This window comes from Arachis stenosperma, chromosome 6 (assembly GCF_014773155.1).
Source record: "Arachis stenosperma cultivar V10309 chromosome 6, arast.V10309.gnm1.PFL2, whole genome shotgun sequence".
Lineage (NCBI taxonomy): Eukaryota > Viridiplantae > Streptophyta > Magnoliopsida > Fabales > Fabaceae > Arachis > Arachis stenosperma.
This window is the reverse complement of record NC_080382.1, coordinates 56,892,624-56,912,563: the sequence shown is the minus strand read 5'-3', so window position 1 is coordinate 56,912,563 and position 19,940 is coordinate 56,892,624. Positions and strand designations below refer to the sequence as shown.

The 19,940-nt window shown below is 40.7% G+C and overlaps 1 protein-coding gene and 1 non-coding gene across 2 annotated transcripts; one reads left to right on the top strand and one right to left on the bottom strand.

Moving 5' to 3' along the window:
* Positions 1-2,211: 2,211 nt before the first annotated feature.
* LOC130934072 (uncharacterized) lies at positions 2,212-6,703 on the top strand. The gene is made up of 3 exons (XM_057863662.1): positions 2,212-2,303; positions 2,349-2,768; positions 6,154-6,703. The coding sequence occupies exons 1-3, from the start codon at positions 2,212-2,214 to the stop codon at positions 6,701-6,703; spliced, it is 1,062 nt and encodes a 353-aa protein (XP_057719645.1).
* A 9,882-nt stretch (positions 6,704-16,585) lies between these two features.
* On the bottom strand, positions 16,586-16,693 carry LOC130938258 (small nucleolar RNA R71). Its single transcript, XR_009069430.1, has one exon. It is a non-coding gene; the product is annotated as a small nucleolar RNA R71 (small nucleolar RNA).
* Between the last annotated feature and the right edge of the window lie 3,247 nt (positions 16,694-19,940).

Here is a 19,940-nt window from a genome sequence, read left to right as displayed (position 1 = left end):
AATGCGTACACGTCGTTTTTCAGAAACGCGCCATCCAAGCATGCGCATGGCTGATAAACCCATATTTCATGAGTTATTTTGTGCTTAGTTTGAGTGATTTATTCAATCCTTCACCCACTTATTCATATTAATTGCATGGTTTTACTTTCCTTTCCTATTATGTGATGTATGTGAAAAACATGTTTCCTAAGCTTTAAAATTAATTATTTTAATTACCTTTATTTCGATTCGATGCCGTGATTAGTGTGTTGAGTAGTTTCAGATTTTCTAAGGCTGAATGACTTAAAGGATGGAAAAGGAAACATACAAAAATGGAAGGAAAATGCAAAACGGAGCTTCAAAGAAACTGGCACCCACGCGATCGCATGGACGACGTGATCGCGTGCCAAAGGCAAAGAAGCAGCGACGCGGTCGCATGACTGACGCGACCGCGCGCCTTAAGCATAACTCATACGACGCGGACGCGTGACTGACGCGACCGCGTGGCAAAGAAAAGCTCCAAATAACGCGACCGCGTGACCCACGCGGACGCGTAACAGAGGACACGAATCAGAATTTACAGAATACGCCCCAGCGATTTCTGAAGCCCTTTTTGGCCCAGATCCAAGTATAGACAGCATAGACTAGAGGTTATAAAGTGTGGGAATGCATCCATTCAGGGAGAGCTCGCATTTTTATTTTCAATGATTTAGATTTAGTTCTGAGGGAGGTTCTCTCCTCTCTCTCTTTGGATTTAGGACTTCTCTTTGTTTTTAAGAGTGACTATCGATCCAGGTTTTATATTCCTTTGTTTTAAGATTACCTTTCACTATGTTTATTTATTCCAGCTTTGAATTGATTATTTACTTTTATGATTCAAGTTATGAATTATTCCATGTTACAGATTATTATTAATGATATTTGAAGTATTCCAGTTTATGATTGTTCCTTTTAATTATCATTGTTTCCGATTTGAAGATATTTTTATTCCAGTAATTTACTTTCTCTCTTTTGGTCTTGGTTAAGAAATTAGTAACTCAACAGTTATCAAACTCAGCATAATTGATAATCGTTATCTCGCTAATTAAACTGAACTTTGATAATCCCAACTTTTTCTTAGGAAATAAATAGGATTCGAAGGTCAACTAATTAGTCCCTTGACTCTCCTTTACTTTAAAGGTTGACTAAGTGGAAATTAGATACAACTTTCATTATTATTGAGAGAGATCACCAAGTTGGACTTCCAATTTCTCTTACCTTGCCAAAAGTTGTTTTTACAGTTATTAATTACTTTTAATCACCATTTAAATTAATTGTCATTTAAATCACTTGCTTCTCATCTTCTAAACCCCGATTACAACCTTTATAGCCAATAATAAGAACATACCCCCTTGCAGTTCCTTGAGAAGACGACTCGAGGTTTGAATACTCGGTTAACAATTTTTAAAGGGGTTTGTTACTTGTGACACCCAAACGTTTGTACGAAGGGATTTCTATTGGTTTAGAGACTATATCTACAACGCGACTGTTTTTATGAACTTCTTTACTGGCAAAAATCCTAACGTCAAAATGGCGCCGTTGCCGGGGAACTACTAACGTGTGCCTTATTATTAGTTATTGTAAATATTTTTCTTTTTTTTGTTTATTTATTTTTAATTTTCCTTTTTAATTTTATTTGCTACCATGAACTCTCACCCCTCTCGCTTTGACTTTGGTTCTAACTTTGTTGAAGGAAATAGAAGTTATAGCAGGAATATGCATCAAGGTCAGACCAATCAAGGATGGATGGAGCCAAGAGGATCTAATCAACCCTTTAGGCAACAGCACCCTCCGAGATATCCTGGACAAAGACCATTCTACAATGCATACCCAGCTGAAAGATACGGTGGACAACCTTGTAACTACCAACAAGCCCCACCCCGTGCATATAGGCCACCCTCTCAAAATAACCTCGAACCACCACACTCACAAGCTTCTTTTCACCATTCGCCACCATATGATCCTTCCTTACCCCAATACCAACCCAATCACTCCCAATCACTACCATCCTATTTTGTATCATGTCCAAGTCCAGCAACCCGAGAAGCAGAGGTTTGCCTAAAGGACACAGTAGATAATCTTCAAACAACCATTCAACAACTGGAGCAAGCAATAATTCAATGGATTTCTAGGTGCTCAGATACACAAGAATCAGCCATAGCCCCATGTGGACAGTCTAATGAAGAACAAAGCATGAAAGAGATACCAGAAACTCCAATGGACAAGGCAAAGAATGAATTCGTACTAGAACAAATAGAAGAAGCTGTCATTGTCCAAGAAGAAGAGTTGGTTGAGGATCTAGGAGATGCTGAATCTCCATGGGAATCCAGAACTAAGGAGAACTCCGTCAGGGACGTTACAATTAATGCTGAGGAGGATGGTACACAATCCCCAAGGCAAGTCGTTTATGAAGAATCAGATGGAATAATCCAAGAAGCAAATTCCCTTAATGATGACAGCCACAAGTCTAGTTCTCTTGGTAATGAACTTGCATCCGCAAAAGAATTCTCTGAGATCGAAGAATCTTCCCCAAGTGAATGCGAAGATGATGCGGTGGTAGACTTCTCTCAACCTCCAATCTATGACTCAAGTGATGAGGAAGATATAGGAGACTTCGACCAGGACACAGATACAATTGAGGACTCTTGCAAGGGTATGGAAGAATTCACAGAAGAGCATAAGGGAGTAGAACTTACAGAACCACCCGAAACACCTATCAAAAGGCCACTACCACCTAATACAAGCTTCAAGTGGGTACAATACTTAACTTATAACTTTGCTTATTCACTTGAATATAGTTTACTTGAAACAGATGGCCAACTTAGAGCTCTCTGCGGCTTTAAGAGTAAGAAGGAAATGGCTCGTACTCAGAGCTGGTGCACAAGGTTCAATAAAGTTCCACGCTTCACCTCGAAGTATACGGATTGGTATCGTGCTCAATTACATGGATCACGGAGAACGTTTGGTTACCATGGTGAGATTCTACTCTTTAAACCGCCCGGATGGAAACAGGTAGATCAAGACGGAGGCGGATTTAAAAGCAAGGCTTGGAATCCTGGAGTTTATTCTGACATTTATCACCCCGGGAACCTAAAAATCTGTTTGAAGCTGCTCAGAAGCTTCACATGCCTAGTTTGGGACCCCGGAGGCTATTGGCATTCCAAGCACTGGTGGAGATTTTTGGACGAATTTAAGCATAAGCCACCATAACTGGAAGCTCCTCTAATGTCCAACTTAAGGACTTTAACTAAAAGTGCTAGGTGGGAGACAACCCACCATGGTATGGTCGTTTCCTTTTCAGTTTATTTTACGTTGTTTGTTTTTATTTTTATTTCCTTTTAATTTTACTTTAGTGAACTTGGAATCATGCATAGCACTCATATTAATCACTGTATTCTGCATTGTTCATGCACAAAAAAAGGGTGTACGACGCGATCGCATGCCCCATGCGATTGCGTCCTATTGCGAAAACACAACCCACGCGACCGCGTGACCCACGCGGCCGCGTGACCTGAAGATCGGCGTAAAAATCCAACGTCCAGAAAGTTAGGCTGGAATCGTGCGGCCCCTGTGCGTTTTGCACAAATTGGCCCACGCGATCGCATGCCCTATGCAATCGCGTCATTTGCAAAAACAATATCCCACGTGACCGCGTGAGCAACGCGATCGCGTCGCATGGATTGCACTACAACCTCGAAAGAGACAGAGAGTTGCGTTGAAACAACGCTGGAGTCGTGCGTTTAGCACAACTTCCAGCGACGCGATCGCACGACCCATGCGATCGCATCACCCCCATTTTCACCCCCACCACGCGACCGCGTGCCCCACGCGGCCGCGTGGATTTCAAAATATAACTCTCCCAGGTCACGCGAAACCCCAATTCGCGCAGCCTACCCCCCCAATCTTCTTCCCCCTCTCTCTTCCCTCAACCCTCAACCACCACTCAGCCACCCTCGCCGCCACCTCCCCCACCGCCCAACCATCGGCGTCCACCCACAGTTGCCACCCAACCCCCTTTTTTTCCCCCTTCCTTTCTTCTTCTTTCTTCCCCTTCACCCCCTCCTCCGTTACTGCCCCCCTCCGCGCCACCACACACCGCCGCCGCCGTCCACCACCTCCTCCCTTTTCCCCTCCCTAACCACTGCCCCTCCGCGCCGCCGTGCCCTCCACCGCACCGGAAGCCACCGCCGCCACCACCCAGCCACTTTTCCGTCCCGTTCTACTTCTTTCGCTTCCCAGGTTCCGCAGCACGCACTCTTTTTATCCGTTCGTTGTTTTTCTTATTTTCTTTTTCGTTTATGTTCATGTTTAGGCTAGCTAGATATGCATGTTGTAGTGGATTTTAGGTTGTTAGGTTGTTTAGACTATGGTTAGTGGATTTAGGTCTGTTTATTTGCACTGTTCTTGCTTCTGTTTTATCATATTTGCATATATGATGTTGCTGATATCTTGTTCATATGCTGTATTTCTTGTATCTTGCTGCTCTTTACATTGAATTTTCATGTTTATATTATCTATATGTACCTGCAGCTTGACTTTTTAATTCATATGAACTGCTTTGATTGCTGTTTATTTTCCGGGATAATCCATATTTAGCCGGAATGCTGCCCAAATTTCTATAAAATATTTTCATTCATGTTTTGGTTTGGCAAATTGAACTCTGCTTTACCCGGACCATTTCATGAGTGCTTAGGCATGCTTTGTTATCCTTTAGATTTCCTGGTTTTTCAACTGCATGTGTGATTTTCTAATTCCAATTCTTCTTTATATCTCTTTGAATCAGCATCCGATTGTTTTCCTTATTTGGTTATGAGTTACTTCTATTCATACCTGTGAATCCTGGTTACATGGAATATTTTCTTTATGCCACTTACCTTAACCCACTTTTTACTGACTCACTAATTTTAACTCCTAACTTCCTTTTTCAAATTCTAACCATACTAATTTCTTTTGAAATCCCTTTTCTGACTTTCCACTTTCCCCTAACTTTCTATCCATGGCATATTGATTGTTTTTCTATATAACTTGAATTTTGATACATTTTGGATTGTACATTATTCCTTTCACACTTTTAAACTGCTTTACATTCCTTAATACACCTTTACCTAACTCATTTACCTCATTCTCATTCTCCTTTGCCGCTTTGAGTTTCTTTGTTTAATTGCCCCTGGTTTTCTGTTTTCCAGGATATCCACCTCATAGAGAAAAGGGAAAAGCAAGGCTACTAGCAAGCGTAAAAGAGGAGACCCCTCCCAGTCCATCATTGACTTAATGCATGATTCTTCATGGCGGGAGAAGAACTTTACACAGTAGGAAAAAGCTGACCAGCTGCTCCCTGCAAATGATCCCACAAAATTTACAAACCGGTACTGTGAGCTGAAGTACCCGGCATTTGCAACCTCTAGGAACCTATACCTGGAGAGAACTCTGAAGATTCCAGAAGCCCTCCGACAGTACACCACTGAGCAAATCAAGCAAAGCGGATGGTTCTTTCTGGAAAGAGCACTGGCAGAGGTTAATGCATCTTGGGTTAGGGAATTCTACTGCAACTACTACCTTACTACACTAGATGCAGTGAACCTGAGAGGAAAACCGATTTTGGTCACTGAGGAGGCCATAGAGCACATTCTCTAGCTCCCGGCCAAGTTCGATCAGCCTGATGGTTATAAAAAGGCTGAGGAGGACATGCGCTGCTGCGTTTTGATTGGGATGCTGTGAAGGCCCGGATAGCTCTCGACCCGACTGTTCCCTGGGAGATGGGTCAGGACACCACCATGCCCAGAGGGATCAAGAGGGTGTACCTAAATGATGAGGCTCGGCTTTGGCATCAAATCTTGAGCAACTATGTGATGCCGAGTACTCATGAGACGGAGATTCCGGCTGCCATGATCACCCTCCTATGGTGTGTGATGGAAGGTAAGGACCTTTATCTACCACGCTTCATCCATCATTATATGGCCAGGGTCCATGTCCGAGGCACCCTCCCTTTTCCTTATCTGGTTACACAGCTAGGCCGTCAGGCTGACGTGCCATGGGAGGATGCCGATGAGAAACCACCAGCAGTGGACTGCAGGAAGATCATTCCTCACAGCAAGAACTTCTTAGCTTTGGGCTACATACCACCACTCCTCACAGCAAGAACTTCTTAGCTTTGGGCTACAGACCACCACCATTCACTGCTACTGATGAGACAGCCCCACCGTCCGCTGGACCCTCTTCATCCACTGCTGCCCCTGCTGCCACCACTGCCCCTCCACCTGCCTCAGAGCCCGTATACCGCCTAGTGCACCGCCTTTTTCGCCAACTTGATCAGATGGAGCGCCGTAACCAGCGCCGGTATGAAAGATTGGAGCGTCGCAGCCAGCGTCGCTATACACATCTGAAGCTGATGATCCGACAGGGCGCTGACATCCCCTTCGAGCCCGAAACACCATCCGAGCCATCAGAGGAGGAGGAGGATGAGCACGAGGAGGAGACTCATTCCCAGGCAGAGACCCATCAGCAGGCAGGCGCAGAGCAGGCTGCCCCACACCAGGAGGTCCCACATCGGATTGAGGCTGCAGATCCGCAGATTCCGATCCAGTCAGCACCTCCTCTACAGCAGCCAGACCCTCAGCCCACCTCCACCACAGCACCTCCAGCTACTACCCCTACCAGTGATGACACCCCTTCACACCCGGCCTGACTGAGCATCAGGGACGATGCTTCATTTTAAGTGTGGGGAGGTCACCATCTCTGGCGTTTTTATTTTGGTGAACCACTACATCTCTTTTTCTTTTATTTTGGATATTTTTCTGTATTTTTCCTTTTTATTGTTATTTTCTGAGCACTTATACATTGCTACTTTGATGTATTTCTACTCTATTTCTGCATTTTGCATTTTTAGTTAATATTTTAGCTATTTAGTTTATTTTAGTTATTTAGTTTAGTTTGCAATTCTAACTTATTAGTGGATTAATTAGTATAGTTTACCCTTTTTAACATAAGATAGCATAGTCTAATTGAAAAATATAAAAAGGGAGTAAGCTAGGAAATTGAACATAACAGATTTAAATCCATAAACCTTGTATATATAAGCATTACATGATGTAGTTAAGCTGACAACATTTCATCAAGGAGGAACATTAAAACTTTAAAAGCCACCCTAAATAATTTTTTTGATGAGAATAATGGGAATGTTTAACTAAACCTGCATAACATATATGAATGATATATGATGCTTGAGTTAGAGAACACACAGTCTGTGAGTCTTGAGCTTAATTGTATGGTTGCATTTAAACCATAATTTTATTCCTATGTGTTTCACTTCTTTTTATTCTGATGTTCTTTACTTTGCTTTAATCTATATGTCCAACTATAGAATATAAAATGTAGATACATACCAAAAGAATGATTGAGGCCATCATTTGATTTTAGCTCACTTACCCCAAAAATAGCTTACCTTTTACATCACCCTTGTTAGCCCCCCTTGAGCCTTTTAAAACCCCTTTATTCTATTTAGCCAAATTACTAGCCTTAAGCAGAAAAACAAAAGAAAATCCCAAGTGAATCCTTGGTTAGCTTAAGACAGAAAATTATAAATAGAGTAAATTGTGGAAAACCTTTTGGGAACATGGATGATAGAAACAAAAGGTAGAAAAAGTTGAAAGAAATAAAATAACTTAGAAATTTTAGGAAGCATACTCGTGAGAAATCAAAGCGACTCAATTACCATGTGCAAAATAATAATAATAATAATAATAATAATAATAATAATAATAATAATAATAATAAGAATTGAGGCATGAGCATGTAACAACAAGTGGGAAAATATGGAAAAATAGGTAAACAAATTTTGTTGTATTAAATATGTATGTTAGGTTAGATCTTAGTCTAATTAAGGATTCACTTATTAGCTCACTTATCCCTATACATAAATCCTTACCTTTACCTTGGCCCCATTACAACCTTAATTAAAGACCTCATGATTTTTGGTATGACTATACTCTATAATTGTTGATTGGTTAGATGAAGAACAAAGTTATATGAAGTAAGAATAAAAAGAAAAGTAGAGTGAATAAACCCAATAAACACTGAGTGACTAGAGAGTAAACACAAAATCCAGTAAGGGTTCAATAACTCATCAACATATATCTGTGCATAAATTACTAATTGTTTTGCAAGTTTGTACAATATTTTTCTTTCCCATCTCATTTGCTAAAATGCTTTATTATTTGAGGGTTGGCTATATATATATATATATGACTCCTTGAGAATGTGAATTAATTTGGCTACATGTAAGCTTTATATATGAGTGGATAAATTGGAATTACATGACTCATTTAGGTAGATGCATTTAGAATAGGTTGCATTGCATAACATTCCACCACTTTAACCTAATCTTAATCTTCATCTTGGATTTAGCATGCTATTGTTTAAGTGTGGGGAGGTTGATAAAACCATATTTCATGAGTTATTTTGTGCTTAGTTTGAGTGATTTATTCAATCCTTCACCCACTTATTCATATTAATTGCATGGTTTTACTTTCCTTTCCTTATTATGTGATGTATCTGAAAAACATGTTTCCTAAGCTTTAAAATTAATTATTTTAATTACCTTTATTTCCATTCGATGCCGTGATTAGTGTGTTGAGTAGTTTCAGATTTTCTAAGGCTGAATGACTTAAAGGATGGAAAAGGAAACATACAAAAATGGAAGGAAAATGCGAAACGGAGCTTCAAAGAAACTGGCACCCACGCGATCGCATGGACGACGCGATCGCGTGCCAAAGGCAAAGAAGCAGCGACACAGTCGCATGACTGACGCGACCGCGCGCCTTAAGCATAACTCATACGACGCGGACGCGTGACTGACGCGACCGCATGGCAAAGAAAAGCTCCGAATAACGCGACCGCATGACCCACGCGGACGCGTGACAGAGGCCACGAATCAGAATTTATAGAATATGCCCCAGCGATTTCTGAAGCCCTTTTTGGCCCAGATCCAAGTACAGACAGCATAGACTAGAGGTTATAAAGTGTGGTAATGCATCCATTCACGGAGAGCTCGCATTTTTATTTTCAATGATTTAGATTTAGTTTTGAGGGAGGTTCTCTCCTCTCTCTCTTAGGATTTAGGACTTCTCTTTGTTTTTAAGAGTGACTCTCGATCCAGGTTTTATATTCCTTTGTTTTAAGATTACCTTTCACTATGTTTATTTATTCCAGCTTTGAATTGATTATTTACTTTTATGATTCAAGTTATGAATTATTCCATGTTACAGATTATTATTAATGATATTTGAAGTATTCCAGTTTATGATTGTTCCTTTTAATTATCATTGTTTCCGATTTGAAGATATTTTTATTCCAGTAATTTACTTTCTCTCTTTTGGTCTTGGTTAAGAAATCAGTAACTCAACAGTTATCAAACTCAGCATAATTGATAATCGTTATCTCGCTAATTAAACTGAACTTCGATAATCCCAACTTTTTCTTAGGAAATAAATAGGATTCGAAGGTCAACTAATTAGTCCCTTGATTTTCCTTTACTTTAAAGGTTGACTAAGTGGAAATTAGATACAACTTTCATTATTATTGAGAGAGATCACCAAGTTGGACTTCCAATTTCTCTTACCTTGCCAAAAGTTATTTTTACAGTTATTAATTACTTTTAATCGCCATTTAAATTAATTGTCATTTAAATCACTTGCTTCTCATCTTCTAAACCCCGATTACAACCTTTATAGCCAATAATAAGAACATACCCCCTTGCAGTTCCTTGAGAAGACGACCCGAGGTTTGAATACTCGGTTAACAATTTTTAAAGGGGTTTGTTACTTGTGACACCCAAACGTTTGTACGAAGGGATTTCTGTCGGTTTAGAGACTATATCTACAACGCGACTGTTTTTATGAACTTCTTTACTGGCAAAAATCCTAACGTCAATGGCCCACACGTGCACGTCGATGCATTGCACCAAATGTCCAACCCTTTTCCCGAGAGTTGTGCCAGAATTGTGCCAGTTTTGTGCGTGGGGCACAAACGCATCCACGCGTACGTGTGGCTGACGCATACGCGTCATTTGGCTATTTTTCCATCCATGCGTGCGCGTTGGCGTCACATACGCGTCGATGAACTTTGTGACCATCCACGCGTGCGTGTGAAGGACGCGTACGCGTGGCCCTGTTTTTATCCCAAAGTTGATTTTTTAGTTTTAAAAGCCAAATTTCATACTTCTAAGCCTCCAATCTCACCCCTTATGTCTTAAATCATTATGATATGCCTAGCAATGAGAAAGGAACTATGGGATGTGGTAACTTGTGAATGAAGCAAGGGGAAAAATTATGATCAATGGTGATCAAAGATGATTATATGAGATACGGAGGATGGCGGTAGAAGTGCTGCATGTGCCATAAGCCGAAGGGCTGTGTTTATTGATAAGTTGGCTGGTTCTGGATTGAACTATGAGCCGGATGATTGTGTTAATGCCGAGTTACGACGGAGCCTTTATTGATTATGGCTGAGTATAAATGCATATATGCTATTGAATGAAATGTGAATGTTGCACTTCCACTATCGGAGATACGAGTTTCCCTGGGTGAAAGCAGTGGCTAGCCACCATGTACTCCAGGTAGAGACTCGATACTCTACTGACCCTATGTCGTAAGTGTGGCCGGATACTGTGAAAGTTCCGGATAAGCTCGCCCTCCGTGAATATACACCATTGAGGGTGTTGGATATGGATCATGATTATGATCACGTTTATGTTGAGTATAACTCGAGTTGGGGATGCACGACAGAGGGACAGTCCAATGGTTAGCTTCCAGGACTTGTCGGGTTGGCTATATAACCAACAGATGATATCATCAGCCATTAGGGACAGGCATTCATCATATGCATATTATGTGAATTGTTTGGAATTGCCTAATTGACTGCATATTACTTGCTAATTGTCTAAATTCCTTATCTGTCCCCTATCTGTATATCTCTTGTTTGACATAACTGTGTTTGCCATATTATACTCCTGCTCGTGGTTGGGAGGTCTGAAGGATTTGCCATATTATGGTTTAGTCTGTTTATAAGCTTTGAATTTATCTGGTGGAAGTTCTAGGATTGCCTTTGGCTTTTCCACGACATTACATGTTAGATATGTGGGCACTGTTACCGTATTGAGAACCTTTGGTTCTCACCCCTGCAAATTTTGTAGTTTTCAGATGCAGGACATGAGGCTTCTCACTGAAGCGTGTTGGAGGCTTTTGGATTTGCGAAGATCCTTTGTTCTCGGGACTCTGTTTTGGTTTTATATGTTTTTCTTAGATACTTTTATCTCTACTTAAATAATACAAACTGTGATGAGTCCTCTTAGAGGGGATTTTGGAGAATAGGTTTTCCGTATTTATGTTCCTTTCGATTTCCTTGGGGTTTCTTATTTTATTTACTTGTATATATTGCTATGCTCAGACCGGTCATCTTCGCAACCGGATTTTGAGTTTTGATATTCCTGTTTTTGGCACTCCTTTGTATATATATAATCTCACCTTAGTTTATTCCTTTATTCGGTACGTTATTGGTCGGAGTGTTACAATTTTTAGTTGCGCTTTTGCTTTGCACTTTTTCTTCAAAGGATCCTAGTTATAATCATTTTTCACACTACTATATATACTAAATTTTTATTTCAGAGGTCGTAATACCTTGCCATCTCTGAATTATGACTTAAGCATAAGACTTTGTATGGTAGGGTGTTACACCTGTGGTTTTGATTTACGATTGTTATGGGTGTTTTATTTATGCTCTATGATTGTTGTTGTTCAGTTTTTCTTGCCTTGTTGTGTTGTTGCTTCGCATTATTTTGTTTAACTTCATTTACTCCCAATGTTTCAAGGGTGGTCTACAAACATTATAGACTTTAAGGCTTGTATTTTCTTTCTCTTCTTTGGTTATGAAAGATTATGTCCTTCTAAATTTCAAAAAAAGAAATTGAAGCTATCTTGTTTGTGTTTGTTTATCTATACTATATTTCCAAACAAATTAATAAGTTTTGATATTAGAAAAGTATTTTCTCCCTCCTTCTCTCTCTCTCTCTATATATATATATATATATATATTGAGAAAGCTTTTATCTAGATGATGAGCAGATATTTTTTACACTTTTTGACATCACTTTCATACAGTTTTTAGTAGTTTTTATTTAGTTTTTATTGAGTTTTTATAGGTTTTAGTGTTAAATTCACATTTTAGGATTCTACTATGAGTTTTTGTGTTTTTGGGGAATTTCAGGTAATTTCTGGCTGAAATTAAGGAGCTAGAGCAGAAGTCTGATTCAGAGACAGAGAAAGCACTACAGATGCTGTCTAGATCAGAACTGCCTACGTTCGAAAGAGCTTTTCTGGATCTAATATATAATAGTCTATACTTCGCTTCGGATTAGAAGGCCTAAAACTGGCATCCAACGCCAGCTTCCTGCCCCCTTCCAGGCATCCAACGCCCAAAGAGCAGAGCAGAGCATCCATTGGCCCAGAGAAAACCTCCTAGCTAGCGTTCCGTGCCCAAGGAGCCTCACAGCACGTGGATCTCATCAGAGCTCAGTGATGAGCGGATAATTTGTATACTTTTTGGCATTGTTTATAGTATGTTTTTAGTATGATCTAGTTAGTTTTTAGTATATTTTTATTAGTTTTTAGTTAAAATTCACTTTTCTGGACTTTACTATGAGTTTGTGTGTTTTTCTGTGATTTCAGGTATTTTCTGGCTGAAATTGAGGGACCTGAGCAAAAATCTGATTCTGAGACTCAAAAGGACTGCAGATGCTGTTGGATTCTGACCTCCCTGCACTCGAAGTGGATTTTCTGGAACTACAGAAGCCCAATTGGCGCGCTCTCAACGGCGTTGGAAAGTAGACATCCTGGGCTTTCCAGCAATATATAATAGTCCATACTTTGCCCAAGATTTGATGGCCCAAACCGGCGTTCAAAGTCACCTCAAGAAATCCCAGCGTTAAACGCTGGAACTGGCACCCAAATGGGAGTTAAACGCCCAAACTGGCACCAAAGCTGGCGTTTAACTCCAAGAAGAGTCTCTACACGAAATTGCTTCATTGCTCAGCCCAAGCACACACCAAGTGGGCCCGGAAAAGGATTTTTATGTCATTTACTCATTTCTGTACACCCTAGGCTACTAGTTTCTTATAAGTAGGACCTTTTACTATTGTATAAAAAAAAATCTTTTGATCACTTTTAGATCTCTAGATCATCTTTGGACATTTGAGTTCTTAGATCATTGGGAGGCTGGCCATTCGACCATGCCTAGACCTTATGCTTATGTATTTTCAACGGTGGAGTTTCTACACACCATAGATTAAGGTGTGGAGCTCTGCTGTACCTCGAGTATTAATGCAATTACTATTGTTCTTCCATTCAATTCCACTTGTTCTTTTACCAAGATATCACTTGTTCTTCAACATGATGAAGGTGATGATTGACGCCCATCACCATTCTCACCCATGAACAAGGTGACTGACAACCATTCTTGTTCTACAAGCATCTGAGGCTTAGTGAATATCTCTTGGATTCCTGATTGCACGATGCATGGTTAATCGCCTGACAACCGAGTGCTCGCCTGACAAACGAGCCAGCCATTCCGTGAGATCAGAGTCTTCGTGGTATAGGCAAGAACTGATGGCAGCATTCAAGAGAATCCGGAAGGTCTAACCTTGTCTGTGGTATTCTGAGTAGGATTCAATGACTGAATGACTGTGACGTGCTTCAAACCTGTAACCTACTGGGCGTTAGTGACAGACGCAAAAGAGTTATTCTATTCCGGTAGGGGAGGGAACCGAACCGGTGATTGGCCGTACTGTGACAGAGTATTGAGCATTAGCTTTCACTGCGAGGATGGGAGGTAGCTGCTGACAACAGTGAGACCCTATACGAGCTTGCCATGGAAAGGAGTAAGAAGGGTTGGATGAAGACAGTAGGAAAGCAGAGAGATGGAAGGGAAGGCATCTTCATGCGCTTATCTGAAGTTCCTACCAATGAGTTACATAAGTATCACTATCTTTATCTTTTATGTTATTTTCGTTCATCACCATATATATCTGAGTTTGCCTGACTAAGATTTACAAGATGACCATAGCTTGCTTCAATACTAACAATCTCCGTGGGATCGACCCTTACTCACGTAAGGTTTATTACTTGGACGACCCAGTGCACTTGCTGGTTAGTTGTGCGAAGTTGTGTAATGCCATGGTATTGAGCGCACCAAGTTTTTGGAGCCATTACCAGGGATTATGAGAGTTGTGAAAAAGTATAGTTCACAATTTCGCGCACCAAGTTTTTGGCGCCGTTGCCGGGGATTGTTCTAGTTTTGAGCAAGCCTTTGGTAACATCAGTGCCAAGATCCGGCAACAACATCAAATTTTTGGTGTTATTGCCCGGGATTGTTCAGGCTGGACAACTGACGGTTCATCTTGTTGCTTAGATTAGGTATTTTTTTTTTCGAAATTCTTGAAGATGAATTCTAGAGTTTCATGATGATTTGTTGAAATCTGGCTGGCTGAGAAGCCATGTCTAATCTGATTGGACCGAGGTTTCAACTTATCACCACAAGAGCTTGTTGATTTTGTATCAATCTTGCTTTTGGAGCAATGATTTGCTAAGGCTTGGCTGACCTTTGGTCATGTCTAGTGTTTTGGACCGAAGCTTTCTTTGAAAGCTTGGCTGGCTGTGAAGCCATGTCTAATTCCTGGACCGGAGTCTTAGACTAGCATTGCACTGATTCCTGGAATTCTCATTAAGAATTTTGATACTTTTTTTTCCACTTAATTTTCGAAAAATACAAAAAAAAATTTGCAAAACCATAAAATTCAAAAATATTTCTTGTTTGAGTCTAGTGTCTCATCCTAAGTTTGGTGTCAATTGCATGCATTCATATGTCTTAGTGATCTTCAAGATGTTCTTGATGATTCACTTGCTCTGATCTTTGAATTCTATTGACTTGAGTATTTTGTGTGTCTCATATGCATTTTCAGTTCATTAGTGTCAGTAGTATACAAACTGCTAAGTTTGGTGTCTTGCATGCATTGTTATTTGATTCTTGTTGCATTTTTATTATAAAAAAATCCAAAAATATTTTTAATTTGTGTCTTTTCAAGTCAATGATACAAGGGATTGAAGATTCAGAACACACTGCAGAGGAATTATACAGAAAAAGCTGAGCATTCAAAAATGCCCAGTGAAGAAGGCAGACTGGCGTTTAAACGCCAGCCAGGGTACCTGGTTGGGCGTTTAACGCCCAAAAAGGTAGCATTTTGGGCGTTAAACGCCAGAATGTATACCATTCTGGGAGTTTAACGCCAGGATGGTGCTAGGGGGAAGATTTTGTTTTCAAATCAATTTTTTTCAAGTTTTCCAAAATCAAATCTTTTTCAAATCAATTCTTTTCAATCAAATGTTTTCAAAATCAATTTCTTTCCTTTTTCAAAGATACTTACTAACAATTAATGATTTGATTGAACATCTCAAATTTGTTGCCTTTTCTGTTGAGAAAGGTTTTATGTTTGAATCATATCTTTTCTTGTTAGGCAAGTCATTTGTTTTCAAAATCATATCTTTTCAAATTGTTTTCAAATCATATCTTTTAAAATGGTTTTCAAATCATATCTTCTCAATCACATCTTTTTAAAACCATAACTTTTCAATCAAATCTTTTTAACCACATCTTTTTCAAAATAGTTTCAATCAAATCTCTTTGACTTCTAATTTTAAAAATCTTTTTCAAAAATCACTTGATTTCTTTTCCACTTTCAATTTTCGAAAATTATCAACATCTTTTTAATTGAATTTTCGAAAATTCTCTTCCCTCCTTCCCACATCCTTCTATTTATGGAGTACTACTCCTTCTTAATGCACAATTCGAACCTTATCTAATTAAAGTTCGAATTCTTCTTCTCCTTCTTCTTTCTATTTCTCTTTTCCTCTGACATTTCAAGGAATCCTTATACTGTGACATAGAGGATTCCACATTTTCTTTTTCTCTTCTCTTTCATATGAGCAGGAGCAGAGACAAAGGCATTCTTGTTGAAGCTGATCCTGAACCCGAAAGGACCTTGAAGAGAAAGCTAAGAGAAGCCAAAGCACAACTCTCTTTAGAGGACCTGACCAAATTCTTCAAAGAAGAAGAACCCATGGCAGCCGAAAACAACAACAATGCCAACAATGCAAGGAAGGTGCTGGGTGACTTTACTGCACCTACTCCTGATTTCTACGGGAGAAGCATCTCTATCCCTGCCATTGGAGCAAACAACTTTGAGCTTAAGCCTCAATTAGTTTCTCTAATGCAACAGAATTGCAAGTTCCATGGACTTCCAATGGAAGATCCTCATCAGTTTTTAGCTGAATTCTTGCAAATCTGTGACACAGTCAAGACTAATGGGGTTAACCCTGAGGTCTATAGACTGATGCTATTCCCTTTTGCTGTAAGAGACAGAGCTAGAATATGGTTGGATTCTCAACCTAAAGAAAGCCTGGACTCTTGGGAAAAGCTAGTCAATGCCTTCTTAGCAAAGTTCTTTCCACCACAAAGATGGAGTAAGCTTAGAGTGGAAGTCCAAACCTTCAGACAGAAGGATGGAGAATCCCTCTATGAAGCTTGGGAAAGATACAAACAATTAATCAGAAGATGTCCTTCAGACATGCTTTCTGAATGGAGCATCATAGGAATTTTCTATGATGGTCTCTCTGAACTATCTAAGATGTCCTTGGATAGCTCTGCTGGAGGATCTCTTCATCTGAAGAAGACGCCTGCAGAAGCTCAAGAATTGATTGAAATGGTTGCAAATAACCAATTCATGTACACTTCTGAAAGGAATCCTGTGAACAATGGGACTAGTCAGAAGAAAGGAGTTCTTGAGATTGACACTCTGAATGCCATACTGGCTCAGAACAAGATATTGACTCAACAAGTCAATTTGATTTCTCAAAGTCTGTCTGGAATGCAAAATGCACCTGGCAGTACTAAGGAAGCTTCATCTGAGGAAGAAGCTTATGATCCTGAGAACCCTTCCATGGAAGAGGTGAATTACCTAGGAGAACCCTATGGAAATACCTACAATTCTTCATGGAGAAATCACCCAAATCTCTCATGGAAGAATCAAGAGAGACCTCAACAAGGTTTCAATAATAATAATGGTGGAAGAAATAGGTTTAGCAATGGCAAGCCTTTTCCATCATCTCCTCAGCAACAGACAGAGAGTTCTAAGCAGAATACTTCTGACTTAGCAACAATGGTCTCTGATCTAATAAAGACCACTCAAAGTTTCATGAGTGAAACAAGGTCCTCCATCAGAAATTTGGAAGGACAAGTTGGTCAGCTGAGCAAGAAAGTTACTGAACTCCCTCCTAGTACTCTCCCAAGTAATACAGAAGAAAATCCAAAAGGAGAGTGCAAAGCCATAACCATGGCCGAATTCTGGGAGGAAAGAGAGGAGGTGGACGCCACTGAGGAAGACCTCAATGGGCGTGCACCAATCTCCTCTGAGTTCCTCAATGAGGAACCTTGGGAATCTGAGGCTCAAAATGAGACCATAGAGATTCCATTGGACTTACTTCTGCCATTCATGAGCTCTGATGAGTATTCTTCCTCTGAAGAGGATGAGTATGTTACTGAAGAGCAAGTTGCTAAATACCTTGGAGCAATCATGAAACTGAATGACAAGTTATTTGGAAATGAGACTTGGGAGGATGAACCACCCTTGCTCACCAAAGAACTGGATGACTTGTCTAGGCAGAAACTGCCTTAAAAGAGGCAGGATCCTGGGAAGTTTTCTATACCTTGTACCATAGGCACCATGACCTTCAAGAAGGCCTTGTGTGACTTAGGGTCAAGTGTAAACCTCATGCCCCTCTCTGTAATGGAGAAATTAGGGATCTTTGAGGTGCAAGCTGCAAGAATCTCATTAGAGATGGCAGACAATTCAAGAAAACAAGCTCATGGACTTGTAGAGAATGTTTTGGTGAAGATTGAAGACCATTACATCCCTACTGACTTCATAGTCCTAGAGACTGGGAAGTGCATGGATGAATCCATCATCCTTGGCAGACCCTTCCTAGCCACAGCAAAGGCTGTGATTGATGTTGACAGAGGAGAGTTAATCATTCAAGTGAATGAAAAATCCTTGGTGTTTAAGGCCCAAGGACATCCCTCTGTCATCATGGAGAGGAAGCATGAAGAGCTTCTCTCAAAACAAAGCCAAACAGAGCCCCCACAGTCAAACTCTAAGTTTGGTGTTGGGAGGCTACAACCAAACTCTAAGTTTGGTGTTGAAACCCCACATTCAAACTCTAAGTTTGGTGTTGGGAGGGTTCAACACGGTTCTGAGCATTTCTGAGGCTCCATGAGAGTCCTCTGTCAAGCTAATGACATTAAAGAAGCGCTTGTTGGGAGGCAACCCAATGTTTTATAATTAATTATTTTCTTTTGTTATTTTATCTTTTTTTTGTAGGTTGATGATCATAAGAAGTCACAAAAACAATGAAAAAAGCAAAAACAGAATGAAAAACAGGAAGAAAAACAGCACACCCTGGAGGAGAAGAAGCTGGCGTTCAAACGCCAGTAATGCTAGCTGTTGGGCGTTTAACGCCCAGTCTGGCACCCTTCTGGGCGTTTAACGCCAGAAAGGGGCACCAGACTGGCGTTAAACGCCAGTAAAGGGCAAGAACCTGGCGTTAAACGCCAGGAATGGGCACCAGCCCGGCGTTTAACGCCAGAAATGGCTCAAAACGTGATTTTGAGCAACATTTGGTGCAGGGATGACTTTTCCTTGACACTACAGGATCTGTGGACCCCACAGGACCCTACCATCACTCTCTCTCTTCTTCCCCCATTCACCAATCACCTCAACACCTCTTCCCCAAAAACCCTTCACCTATCAAATCCCATCTTTCTCTTCACCATTCACATCCATCCTTCATAAATCCCTACCAACCTCACCCTTCAAATTCAAACCACTTTCCCTCCCAAACCCACCCATAATGGCCGAACCTTTGCCCCCCTCTCTCCTATAAATACCCTTCTTCAACTCTTCAATTTCACACAAACTAAACACCACTTCTCCCCCTCTTTGGCCGAAACCACTACCATCTCCCTTCTTCCTCATTTCTTCTTCTTCTACTCTCTTCTTTCTTCTTTTGCTCGAGGACGAGCAAACATTTTAAGTTTGGTGTGGTAAAAGCGTTGCTTTTTCGTTTTTCCATAACCATTTATGGCATCCAAGGCCGGAGAAACCTCTAAAAAGAGGAAAGGGAAGGCAAAAGCTTCCACCTCCGAGTCATGGGAGATGGATAGATTCCTCTCAAGGGTGCATCAAGACCACTTCTATGAAGTTGTGGCCTTGAAGAAGGTGATCTCCGAGGTCCCCTTTTCACTCAAAAAGGGTGAATATCCGGAGATCCGCCATGAGATCCGAAGAAGAGGTTGGGAAGTTCTTACCAACCCCATTCAACAAGTCGGAATCTTGATGGTTCAAAAGTTCTATGCCAATGCATGGATCACAAAGAACCATGACCAAAGTGTGAACCCGAATCCAAAGAATTATCTCACTATGGTTCGGGGGAAATACTTGGATTTTAGTCCGGAGAGTGTGAGGGTGGCGTTCAACTTGCCTATGATGCAAGGAGATGAGCATCCTTACACTAGAAGGGTCAACTTTGATCAAAGGTTGGACCAAGTCCTCACAACCATATGTGAAGAGGGCGCACAATGGAAGCAAGATTCAAGAGGAAAGCCGGTCCAATTGAGAAGGCATGACCTCAAGCCCGTGGCTAGAGGATGGTTAGAGTTCATACAACGCTCAATCATCCCCACTAGCAACCGGTCCGAAGTTACCATAGACCGGGCCATCATGATCCATAGTATCATGATTGGAGAAGAAATAGAGGTTCATGAGG

Coding starts and splice junctions, on each gene's coding strand:
- LOC130934072 (XM_057863662.1), top strand. CDS start 2,212: ATGAAAGAGATACCAGAAACTCCAATGGACAAGGCAAAGAATGAATTC. Junction 2,304..2,348: donor GTCATTGTCCAAGAAGAAGA/GTTGGTTGAGGA, acceptor ATGGGAATCCAG/AACTAAGGAGAACTCCGTCA. Junction 2,769..6,153: donor CCACCTAATACAAGCTTCAA/GTGGGTACAATA, acceptor CACTCCTCACAG/CAAGAACTTCTTAGCTTTGG.